The 12198-nt window shown below is 49.2% G+C and overlaps 1 protein-coding gene across 16 annotated transcripts in view; it reads left to right on the forward strand.

Annotated features, from left to right (window-relative positions):
- Window positions 1–12198, forward strand: part of TELO2 (telomere maintenance 2) — a 43190-nt gene that overhangs the window by 25953 nt on the left and 5039 nt on the right. For 13 of the 16 annotated variants that reach the window (XR_006284214.1, XR_006284215.1, XM_043523726.1 and 10 more), the window contains exons 13-20: window positions 3577–3668; window positions 4630–4746; window positions 5463–5534; window positions 6214–6384; window positions 7334–7425; window positions 9597–9696; window positions 10191–10255; window positions 11090–11205. Coding sequence is in view for 13 of the 16 variants with exons in the window: in XM_043523726.1 (XP_043379661.1) it covers window positions 3577–3668; window positions 4630–4746; window positions 5463–5534; window positions 6214–6384; window positions 7334–7425; window positions 9597–9696; window positions 10191–10255; window positions 11090–11205 (825 nt within the window). In the remaining 3 variants the exon portion in view is untranslated. The other 3 variants (XR_006284216.1, XM_043523732.1, XM_043523733.1) reach the window with 3 other exon arrangements.

Raw genomic sequence — 12198 nt, forward strand, 5'->3', positions numbered from 1 at the left:
ATGGTTGTGGGTGAGGACAAAGTCACAAAGCTCAGCCACCAGGTGTGCAGTGGCCTCATCAGGGATACTGTTCCTGACAGCTTGAAGTCCATCCTCATGTGGAATATTGGTGTAAAGAGCTTCTACATCCATGGTGGCCAGGATGGTGTTTTCGGGAAGATCACCAATGCATTGTAGTTTCCTCAGGAAGTCGGTGGTGTCTCGAAGATAGCTAGGAGTGCTGTTAGCATAGGGTCTGAGGAGAGAGTCCAAATAGCTAGATAATCCTGCTACAAGAGTGCCAATGCCTGAGATGATGGGGCGTCCGGGGTTTCCAGGTTCCTGGATCTTTGGTAGCAGATAGAATACCCCTGGTTAGGGCTCTAGGGGTGTGTCTCTGTAGATTTGTTCCTGTGCTATAGCAGGGAGTTTCTTGAGCAGATGGTGTAGTTTCTTTTGGTGGTACTCAGTGGGATCGGAGGATAGTGGCCTGTAAAATGTGGTGGTGGAGAGTTGCCTGGCAGCCTCCTATCCATAATCCGACCTGTTCATGATGTCTACAGCACCTCCTTTGTAAGCCCCTTTGATTATAATGTCAGAGTTGTTTCTGAGGCTGTGGACAGCGTTGCGTTCTGTATGGCTGAGGTTATGGGCCAAGTGATGCTTGTTCACAATTTCAGCCTGTGCATAGCATACCAAATGGACTGAAGGTAAAAAAATCCATTGCAGTCGACATACTACACTGATTATGGTGAGAGATTGTGCCACATGCTCTCAAAGAAACTGAGGAACCACCTGATCAGCATCCTGTACAGCAAACAGGAGAAGATCGAGAATGAGCTCTCAAAACTGGAGACTCTCATACAAAACCAACCTTCCACACAAACTTCCATGTGGCTGGACTTTACAAAAACGAGACAAGCCATTTACAACACACATTTTACTTCTCTACAGAGGGAAAAGGACAGTAAAGTATCTAAACTCCTACATCTCCCTGGACAGTCAATAACAGATTTAAAAGTAGCCATCTTTCAACAAAAAAACTTCAAAAACAGACTTCAAAGAGAAACTTCAGAGCTACATTTGCAAATGAAATGTAAACACCATTAATTTGGGCTTGAATAGGGACTGGGAGTGGCTGGCTCACTACAAAAGTAATTTTCCCTCTCTTGGTATTGACACCTCCTCATCAATTATTGGGAGTTGGACCACATCCACAGTGACTGAACTGGCCTTGTCAACATTGGTTCTGCACTTGTAAGGTAACTCCCTTCTCTTCATTTGTCAGTATATTTATGTCTGCATCTGTAATTTTCACTCCATGCGTCTGAAGAAGTGGGTTTTTTACCCACGAAAGCTTATGCCCAAATAAATCTGTTAGTCTTTAAGGTGCCACCGGACTCCTCGTTGTTTTTGTGGAAACAGACTAACATGGCGGCCCCTCTGATGCTTAATCACAGATTCACCAGTAGGGGAGTTGGAAATACGAAATTTACAATTCACCTGAAAGATAAGTGGCAGCTCACTTATGCCATAGAACTGCCTGACCCCATAACCCAGCAAAGACTTTTCCAGTATAAAGTGTCAGATTTATAAGGGAGAAAAATGCCTCTAGGTACCTCTCTTCCCCTCCACCCCCCGCTTGTCCTTTTGTCTTTCATCATTGAACTGGGGGGAGTGGTACTGGCCTGGAAGTTTTCTGCCAGTACAGACTGTTGAAAACTTTTTGGTGAGAGAAATCTTTTTGCTTTTAAACTTACTAGCCTTGGGAATTAGCTTGCATTAGTTTAGGAATTAGCTTGCATGTTTATCTTTTTATTTCTTTTTTAACCAATTCTGACTTTTATGCCTTATCACTTGTAAATCACGTAATCTATCTTTCTCAAGTTAATGAACTTGTTTTACGGTTTTATCTAAACCAGTGTGTGTGATTAAAGTGTTCGGGAAATCTCGGCTCAGGTCAGCACGACTGGTGCATGTTCATTACCCTTTGTTGGAAATGATGGACTAATTTATGAGCTTGTACCCTCCAGTGGGCTGCTGAACAGTACAAGATGTACATTTCTGTGGGGCAAGGCTGGGATTGAGGGATATGTGGGTGTTGCCCTATATCTATTCGTGGATGGCAAGGCGTATCATTTATGTATTCAGCTGGGAGTGACTTTTGCATGCTGGTGAGCTGTGAATGAATGGAGCCTGTAGGAGTTTGCTGTTTACTAGCAAAGCAATGTAAAAGGCATCCCAGGCTAGAGAGCTAAGAGGACACAACAGTTCAGGTTCACCCTGGGGAATGTTACAGCCGTGTCCTGCTAAGTTGGGGGTGCCATCATTGTAATGGGAAATTAATTTACATGCTTACTTGAGGTTTCTTTCCCGGCTTCGGGCTTGCGTATGTTTGATTGCGTATGTTTGATTGCTGGGACTGACTGGATTGCAGTGGAGTCTCAAACAGATCCTGACTTTCACCATAGCTGGACCACCCCCGTTGCATGTCCCCATCCTCTCAATGTCCCTTCCAGTCCTACAGTGCTATGATCCTCCTCCTCCTTTCACGCAGCGGCCTGTGACTCAGTCTTCTCCGAGGTATCCCCGGTGCTGTGCGGGATGTCAGTGGGGTCTTCACCAAGTATGTCATGCAGCTGTTTGCAAAAGCGTCAGGTCTGCGGCTCAGTACCAGATTGACTGTTGGCCTCCCAGAGTTTCTGATATGCCTGCTGCAGTTCCTTCACTTTCACGCAGTGCTGCTGCTGATCGCTGGCATACCCCTTTTCCTGCAACCCCAGCGCGATGTGTTCGTAGATGTCCATGTTTCTGTGGCTGGTCCATAGCTGTGATTGTGTAGCCTCTTTTCTCCACAGGCCCAGGAGATCGACTCCAGGCCATCATGCGTCTGCAACATATAACCAGCATGGTCAGCCAGGCAGTTGCACTCAACAGTGGAGAACTGCTAGGTGTGCTCCCCAAGTTGGACAGTCAGGAAAAGGCATTTCAAAAGTTTGCAGGGATTTTAAAGGGTGATGGGACTTCTGGACTCCGTGACCCCTAGGGCAGTGGAGTTCACAATTGTGACTGGAGTGGTCACTGTTGGATATTCTGGGACAACAGCTGGAGGACATCATAGGTGTCTACATTCACGCTGTGTCGACCTCAGTACATCGACCAGGGCTCCATGCCACTTGGAGAGGTGGAGTGACTACATCGGCATAATGGAGAGCTTATGTCGGTGGGAGACAAATTTAAGCATAGACACGTGCACAACTAGGCTTATGCAAGGCAGCTTACGTCGACCTAACGTTGTAGTGTAGACCAGGCCTAAGTAACCTCAGCTTAGTTCCTAGTGTCTGACCTTTCTGCTGAGTTGGTGTTTTCTTCCTGAAGGAAGAGACCAGTTAGTTCTTATGCCCCTGAGTTTCCTCTGCTCTATCTCCCTGTCTATCCAGATTCTTACACCATATGCTGAATTTCTACATCTGGCCTTGGTTGTAACGTTCTCTTGAAGAGCAGGAAGGGAGGGAATATCTCTGGGATTCTTGCTAGTAAAAACGTTCTCACAGCTGGTTAGCAGAGCTGAAGTGGTTGGTTTTTGTTTATCTTTAGTCCTAACTGGATCTGAAGACGTAGACAAGTGGGAAGCTACAATGAAGGTTTTGGAGAGTCTGATTCGAAGGAATTCAGCTACTACAAGAGAGGTAAGGCCACATGGGCTGTTCCAACAGGCTTTAGTCAGAGAGTTGCCATCTTGGCCTCAGAAGGAAGCTAGGCATAACGCAGTGCAAGATGGTAACGTATAAAGAGCGACAGACCAGGCTGACTTGTCCTGGTGTTGGGACAGACCATGGTGAAGGCAGCAGCATGGCAGCTGGCTCTTTTTGTCTCTTTTGGACTCCTTTTGCAGTGGGAATGGAGACCAGGAGACAGGTAGAGCCTTCCAGTGAGCTTAGGGTTGAGGAGGATATTGGAAGCGGCACACTTTGTCCAGCGTGAGCAGAGCTGCCTGTGGAGCAGTTTTGAAGCCTCAGCTGGTGCAGCAATGCAAATCAGAAGACAACAAAATGTCTTTTATGCTTTCTTCAGACCCATTGTGTTCCACTCTCTCTGGCTCCTCATCAAGAGATGTTTCGGGCAGACTAGTCAAGATGCAGAGCCTGGGTGGGCAGAGAGAAATTGGGACAAGGGGTTGCTGATGCAGTGGCTCTTCACCATGGGTCATCTGCAGGGACTGAACTTGGGTCTTCCAGTGCCAAAAGCATGCGCCTCTACCAACTGACAAGAGATGTAACAGTAGCAGTTATAGGTTCTTATCCTGTTGTGTGGGCTGGCCACTAGAGGGATCACTTACTGCACTGTAGGTTTTACTAAGGTGTCTTCTCCATTCCTTGCCACTAAGGTTCTTCCAAAAGCCATGTTTTAAAGGGGCATGGACATCAACCAAGAGGTTAGTCATTTCTTTGAGCAGTCCTACCTCAGTGGCACCCTGGCTTGTCATGTCCTCTGCTGTGTCTAATACTCAGGCCCTGCCTCTTCATGTCCAATCCTCTCTCAGAGGCAGCCAAAATGAAGTTTGTATCTGCATCTTCCTTTGTAAACCCTCAGGGGCGGGAAGAGCTTGCAGCCCAGAAGGTGGCCTCTCTGCTTTTGTATTTTGTGCAGGTGAGCATGGAGTTGGCTAAAGTACTGCTGCACCTGGAGGAAAAGACCTACATTGAGGGCTTTGTGGAGCTCCGTCAGAGAGCCCTAGTGGCTGTCACCATCACAGATCCAGTACCAGTGAGTCTCTGGCTTCTCCTTCCTCGTAATAGGCACAGGCTTAAGGATTTGAGCAATTGCAGCTGGTGTCTCTTGCTGGCATGGCAGAAGCAGTTTCCATGATGGTAGGCTGGATGACCCATTATGGAGCAGGCTGAGTTTGTGTGAAGAGCTGTCCTGCCTCCTCACCAGCTGGGCTGTGAACTGGAACGATTGGAGCCAATGTGTTTGAGGGTTAGTAGCTGAGAGGGAAACTCTGGGCTAGAGGTTTAGACCATTGAAATGACTTGATAGGAAGTGTCCAGAGGTGGTGATGAAGTGTGTGTGTGTGTGTGTGTCTCAGGGCAAATTAGCTAGCCTTGGGCAAGTCACATAGCCTCTCTGTGCCTCAGTTTCCGCATCTGTGAAAGGAGACGTCTTTGCTTCTGAGACGTGCTAAGGTTGTATTAGTTACTGATTGTAAAGCACTTGGAGACCCCGGGTGGAAGGTGCTGTAGAATGGCAGAGTCATGTTGGTTGGTATTGGCTTCTTCTTGGGAGGGCGTGGCAGTGCGAGTCCCTGAATTTCCCCTGCTCGGATGGTTCTTCTCTCCCCATTTGTGGATTTTCCTGGTTTATTACTAACAGGAGTTAGGATTTCTCCTCTCTAGAACTCCAGCCCTCGGGGAGGAGTTGTGGGGGAGCAGGTTTCTTCCCCAGTTATTGGTTCATGCTCGTTGTTCCCTGACTTGTTGCAGGTAGCGCAGTATCTGTCCTCCCAGTTCTATTCCTTGAACTACAGTCTCTGTCAGCGCATGGACATTCTGGATGTAAGTGACTCTTCTCTTTGTTCTCTAGCTCCTCCCCTTCTTTCACCTTCCCATCCATGGGTCCCCGTTGCACGAGACCGCTGTCTCTGGAAGAAGAGCTGGGGTAATCCCTTGACTCCTGATTGAAAGGACAATGGGGCAAAATAGGAGCAGCCTGGGGGAAGCTGTTACGTTAACATCAGTTACTGCTCGTCACTTCCTGCCCTCAGAGGTTAACGTGCTGTACAATTGTGATGGGAACTGGTGAGGGAAGAGATGGCAAAGCAGAGGCCAGGATGGTGACCACTTGTCTGGAAGCAGTCAGTGGTTTTTAGGGAGTGTACTAAAATTTCCTGGTGCTTTTTCAGTCTGCTGCCTGGTTAACTTCCTAACCAGGGCACCCTCCCCATGCTGACACCCCACTTCACTAACTGTACCTAGAGAAGGAGCTGCTGTCTGCTTTCCCGGCTGGACAGCTAAGCTCCTCTGCTGAATATCCCCTGCGGCATCTCAGAGGTACTCAGTTGCCTCAAACTTGTGGGGTCAGTCCTTCCACCCTCACTTGAGCTCTTTTGTGCCTGCCCCTCTCTTCATTCCTGCCCTACTCCCACCAGCTCAGTGCAGGTGACTGTTGCTCTTAGTCTCTTTGTTAAGGAGAAGGAATATCCTCTTCTAATGGAACCTCTTTCCATTTATCTAGGTCCTTGCTTTGGCCGCTCAGGAACTCTCTCAGCCCCAGGCCTCTGGGAAAAATAAGCCCTGGAGTGTCCAGAGTCCATGCATCCAGGCCGTCCCTGGCAGTGACAGCTCCCAGGACTGGAGAAGGGTTGTGGATGAGAGGATCAAAAGCAAGACACGCCATTTGGCGAAGGTGAGGCCAGGATGCTCAACAGTGGAAATACAGGAACACCTCATACCACAAAGCAGAGAGAGCTGCAGTGGGGCTAACTCCAAGAATTGGCTCAGTCCTATCCAGGCCAGGGACCAGTGTATCATCATCAAAGGCTGGGTAACTTCGTTTTAAAAAAAAAAACTCCACAGTCTTCTGTGCCTTCTTGGCAGGGGGCTGTATCCAGCTCCTTGAAGCACTCGCTCACCCCCATCCCCACTGCTGCCCCATGTTGAGAGAAGACTGTGCCTATACCTTGGACTCCATGTCTCACATTGGGAGCTCCCAGTCTCCATTCTGCGCTTCCAGTCCACAGAGCTGCCCTCTGCCTACTGTGAGAGGTTGTGAGGGGGCTGTGGCTCTGCAACTCATTTCTCAGCCCCTTCCTCCAGTCCCGTTCTGGGAGCCAACCACCTCTATTCTGTATCTCTAACCCCCAGAGCTTCCCTCTGTCTTGCATGGAAAGAAGTTGTTGATTAACTTCCAGAGCTCCTTTACCTCCTGTACTGGGAGGTAAGCCTCACTTCTGAGCTTCACTTATCTTGTGCTTTGCTTCACTTATCATGTTGCTTTGCTTCCCCTCAAGTTTCCACCTCCCATACCACAGGACTGGGCCAAGACTCTGTAGAACTCCTCAGAGATGGGGATGAGGAGGAATTGGAAATGGGGAAGCCAACTCTGGGGAATTTGACTCAAGCATGCAGTGTTGAACCAGTGTAGGCCCAGCTGGGAAATGCCAGTCAGAGGCAATGTCAGGACACTGCGAGGAACAAAAGACACTTCAGTGCTAAAAAATGCTACTACTGTGCTTTCCCCTCTCTGCAGCAGCGAGGTCTGACAGCACCGAGGAGTGAGGTCATGTAACCCTTTCAGAGACACTTACTGTGGCTGGCTGTTTCTCCTCTCTAATCCTCTTTTCTCTTTTGGACAGGGTCAGTCTCTAGTGGAACCGGCTTGTGGCCCAAACAAATTCAGTTCTTTAGCTGGACATTTCTTCTTCCCCCTGATTCAGAACTTTGACAGGTGAGATGGTGAGTGCTTGGGGTCCTGGCTTACCAAGGGACTATGGCAACACATGACTGTGAGGGTGAACCTTGACCTTGCTCTGTTAATGTCGTCAGTGACTGAACTGTGACGCAGAGAGGTGGTGTGACTTTCTCAAGGCCCCCAAGGGAGTTTGTGCCAGTGTCAGGAATAAAACTCCTGGAGTGCCACATACCAGTCCACAGCTCAGTGGATGAATGGACTAGAAAATGGATAGAAAGCTGGCTAGATTGTAGGGCTCAACTGTCTAGCTGGCAGCCGGTATCAAGGAGAGTGCCCCAGGGGTTGGTTCTGGGACCGGTTTTGTTCAACATCTTTATTAATGATCTGGATGATGGGATGAATTGTACCCTCAGCAAGTTCGCAGACGATGCTAAGCTGAGGGGGAGAGGTAGATACCCTGGAGGGTAGGGATATGGTCCAGAGCGACCTAGACAAATTGGAGGGTTGGGCCAAAAGAAATCTGATGAGGTTCAACAAGGACAAGTGCAGAGTCCTGCACTTAGGAAGGAAGAGAGAATCCCATGCACCGCTACAGGCTGGGGACCGACTGGCTAAGCAGCAGTTCTGCAGAAAAGGACCTGGGAATTACAGTGAACAAGAAGCTGGATATGAGTCAGCAGTGTGCCCTTTTGTTGCCAAGAAGGCTAACAGCATATTGGGCTGTATTAGTAGGAGCATTGCCAGCAGATCAAGGGAAGTGATTATTCCCCTCTATTCGGCGCTGGTGAGGCCACACCTGGAGTATTGTGTTCAGTTTTGGTCCCCCCACTACAGAAGGGATGTGGACAAATTGGAGAGAGTCCAGCGGAGGTCAACGAAAATGATTAGGGGGCTGGGGCACATGACTTACGAGGAGAGGCTGAGGGAACTGGGGTTATTTAGTCTGCAGAAGAGGGGGTGGGGGGATTTGATAGCAATGTTCAACTACCTTAGGGGGGTTCCAAAGAGGATGGAGCTCAGCTGTTCTCAGTGGTGGCAGATGACAGAACAAGGAGCAGTGGTCTCAAGTTGCAGTGGCGGAGGTCTAGGTTGGATATTAGGAAACACTATTTCACTAGGAAAGTGATGAAGCCCTGGAATGGGTTACCTAGGGAGGTGGGGCAACATCCATCCTTAGAGGTTTTTAAGGCCTGGCTTGACAAAGCCCTGGCTGTGGTGATTTAGTTGGTCCTGTTTTGAGCAGGGGATTGGACTAGGTGACCTCCTGAGGTCTCTTCCAACCCTAATATTCTGTGATTCAAACTCCTAGGCTACGTCCCTTCCCAAAGTGACCATAATACAGCAGTGAATTGGGACGAGGGCCGGTGTTTTCAGAAGTAACTAGGGATTTGGGCTGCATAGGCAGGAGGTACAATGGGGGATGCCCGAGAAGCATTTGGATGGCTCTAGCCTACTCGAGGCATCTGATGGACAGGGCTTTGTATCTGGAAAAGAGGTGGAGCATGGAGAGTGATGCTTTGCTTTTGGAGGATGCTAAGCAGTAGTTCCTTTGAATGGCCACAAGGGGTTTTGACACACACTAACAGTCCAGACAGTTCGTTCAGTAATGGAAGGACGTTTATGACTGAAGTTTTGGTGCTATACATGATTATCAGGCAACATTCCTACAAGCTATTTCATCTCAACTGTAAGGAGTTGCAGTCTGTGGCCCTGGATAACTGCCATGTTGTTGCTTCCTCCACCTTGCCAGGTGCTTGGATTCATAGTTGACCAAATCTAGGCAGCAGTTTAATGTTAGTCAGGTAAGGATGCTCTAAGGTAATTAAGGACCTGGGTATAGTCCTAACCTGCCTGAGGTTACAGACAGCATTAAAGCAGTCTCAGTTCTGATTGTTTACAACATTTGGCATTTGCATGTATTTCTTCCTAGTTCAGCCAGACTTCACCAGAAAGCCAAGTCAGAAGTGCCCCTGGCCAGACAGTGAGCAGTGATGTTCTGAGCACACTTTGGGAGGCGCATGGGAGCCAGTAGATGTGGCGGAAGGCATTCTCCATTTTACTTTGGTAGCCACTGTCTCTAGGACTGATTGCCAGTGACCGGCTGGACACAGTGTTTCCTGCTGACCTTCCAAGCCATGCTCTGGCAGGTCTGAAAAGGCAATAAGAAAACTTGCCAACCCAAAGGAACTGTGTGTCTTGCATTGCAGGCCTCTGGTGACCTTTGACCTTTTGGGAGACGATCACCTTGTGCTGGGAAGGCTGGTGCACACTCTGGCAATCCTGATGTACTTTGCCATCCACGCTGTGGTAAGGAAGTTGAGGCCCATAATGCAGCACTTGCTGACTGCAGTGGGGGTGAGCCCCGAGATGGCCTCTGAAGTGGCATTGGAGCATGGTGCCTGCTGCACTCATTGGGGAATGACCTCAGTGTGTAGGGGGATGCCATACCAGTGAGCAGCTGGCAGATGCTGAGGGATGGGCTGGCCAGAGAACAGGGTTAGGAGCTAGGAATCCTGCATTCTGCTCCCTGCGTGTACTTGGGCATGTGTCTTTACTGCCTGTTTCCCCAGCTGCAAAATGGGGTTGAGTTAGTTTCCTTTCTGCTTCCCAAGAGGGGCCTGAAGGCAGGAAAAAAACCCAGTATGTGCTGACTGCTATAAGAGGCGTTGGGTTCCCCAGAGACCCATCTGGGTGACTTTTTCCACATTGCATGTGGTCCTAGCTGTGGACAAGTCAATATCCCTTGTGGGTCAGTGTTGAGAAGCTACCTATTCACTGTTCCCCTCAATCCTGTCCTGCAGGCAGCTGCTGCCATGGGAAAGTCACTGCTGGAGTTCGTCTGGGCCCTGCGCTTCCACACAGACTCGTAAGTTGCGTGTTTCTGTGGTTATTTTGGTGATGGGAAGATGATCAGCTCGAGGGCCAGGTGCTCTTACTGGGACTCTTCAATCTCAGGTGGAGAGTATTGCCTGACTGAGGTTACATGGATGATTTAATGCACCATTCTCTTAGCTCACCTCTGCCCCCTTTCCCTCCCTGCTCCATATTAGAGCAAAGCCTGCAGTGCCTCATGCGGGCAGAAGAGATGGGGCTGTCCTTGGGGCTCTCCTTTAACCCTTGTATCACAGTTTTGGCTAAGGTGGAACTTTCATTGCCAAATCCTGTGTCCTGGCACCTCACTCATCTTTTGGTCTGAAACCTCTCGAATGTCTTCTCTGTCCAGAGGCGCAGTCAGTGCATGTAGAAAGCATGGCAGAAACCTTTTGGACCCATTTTTGAGTTATCCCTGAGTTGGCTTCACCATGTAAGATATTTCCGAGGTGCTTTTTTCTGCAGGAGCTCAGAGTAACTGAATGGTTTGGATTTAAACCTCCACAGCTGGAAGGGTATTGAGCAGATCTAGTAACCTTTCAGCTCACCCCCAGCCCAGGCTTCCAGCCTCTTCTGGTCCAGGGAGCAAGAGACTGGCCCCAGCTCTGCTGGGTGGCAGCATAGAGCTGAGCAAGGGGACCAGGTCTGCCAGCTCTGATTAAATCTGTGCTCACTAGGAGTCTGGCTGTGCTGGCAGTAGCCATCTGTGAGAAAATCGAGGGCACTGCAGTAAAACACACTGTCTGGAGAAGAGCAGCTAACATGGTGTGTAGGGGAAAGGAAGAGAGGGAAGCTGCAGCCTCTCACTGGGTCATTGCTTCTCCACCAGGTATGTGCGTCAGGGCCTCCTGTCTGCAGTCTCCTCCGTCCTCCTCAGTGTCCCTAGTGAGCGGCTGCTGGAGGACATGACAGACGAGTTCTTGGAGACCCAGTCCTGGCTCGCAGGTGAGGGAAGTGGTGATGATGGTAACAGGGTGTAGTGTCTGTAGGACAGAAAGGCGACACAGTCTCCCACAGTATTCTTGCCAGCAAGTTAAAGAAGTATGGGCTGGATGAATGGACTATAAGGTGGATAGAAAGTTGGCTAGATTGTCGGGCTCAACGGGTAGTGATCAATGGCTCCATGTCTAGTTGGCAGCTGGTATCAAGTGGAGTGCCCCAAGGGTTGGTCCTGGGGCCGGTTTTGTTCAATATCTTCATTAATGATCTGGAGGATGGTGTGGATTGCACCCTCAGCAAGTTTGCAGATGACACTAAACTGGGAGGAGAGGTAGATACGCTGGAGGGTAGGGATAGGATACAGAGGGCCCTAGACAAATTAGAGGATTGGGCCAAAAGAAATCTGATGAGGTTCGACAAGGACAAGTGGAGAGTCCTGCACTTAGGACGGAAGAATCCCATACACCGCTACAGACTAGGGACCAAATGGCTAGGCAGCAGTTCTGCAGAAAAGAACCTAGGGGTTACAGTGGACAAGAAGCTGGGTATGAGTCAACAGTGTGCCCTTGTTGCCAAGAAGGCTAATGGCATTTTGAGATGTATAAGTAGGGGTATTGCCAGCAGATCGAGGGACGTGATCATTCCCCTCTATTCGACATTGGTGAGGCCTCATCTGGAGTACTGTGTCCAGTTTTGGGCCCCACACTACAAGAAGGATGTGGAAAAATTGGAAAATGTCCAGCGGAGGGCAATAAAAATGATTAGGGGACTGGAACACATGACTTATGAGGAGAGGCTGAGGGAACTGGGATTGTTTAGTCTGCGGAAGAGAAGAGTGAGGGGGGATTTGATAGCTGCTTTCAGCTACCTGAAAGGGGGTTCTAAAGAGGATGGATCTAGACTGTTCTCAGTGGTAGCTGATGACAGAATGAGGAGTAATGGTCTCAAGTTGCAGTGGGGGAGGTTTAGGTTGGATATTGGGAAAAACTTTTTCACTAG

Source organism: Chelonia mydas, chromosome 10, assembly GCF_015237465.2.
Source record: "Chelonia mydas isolate rCheMyd1 chromosome 10, rCheMyd1.pri.v2, whole genome shotgun sequence".
Classification (NCBI taxonomy): domain Eukaryota; kingdom Metazoa; phylum Chordata; order Testudines; family Cheloniidae; genus Chelonia; species Chelonia mydas.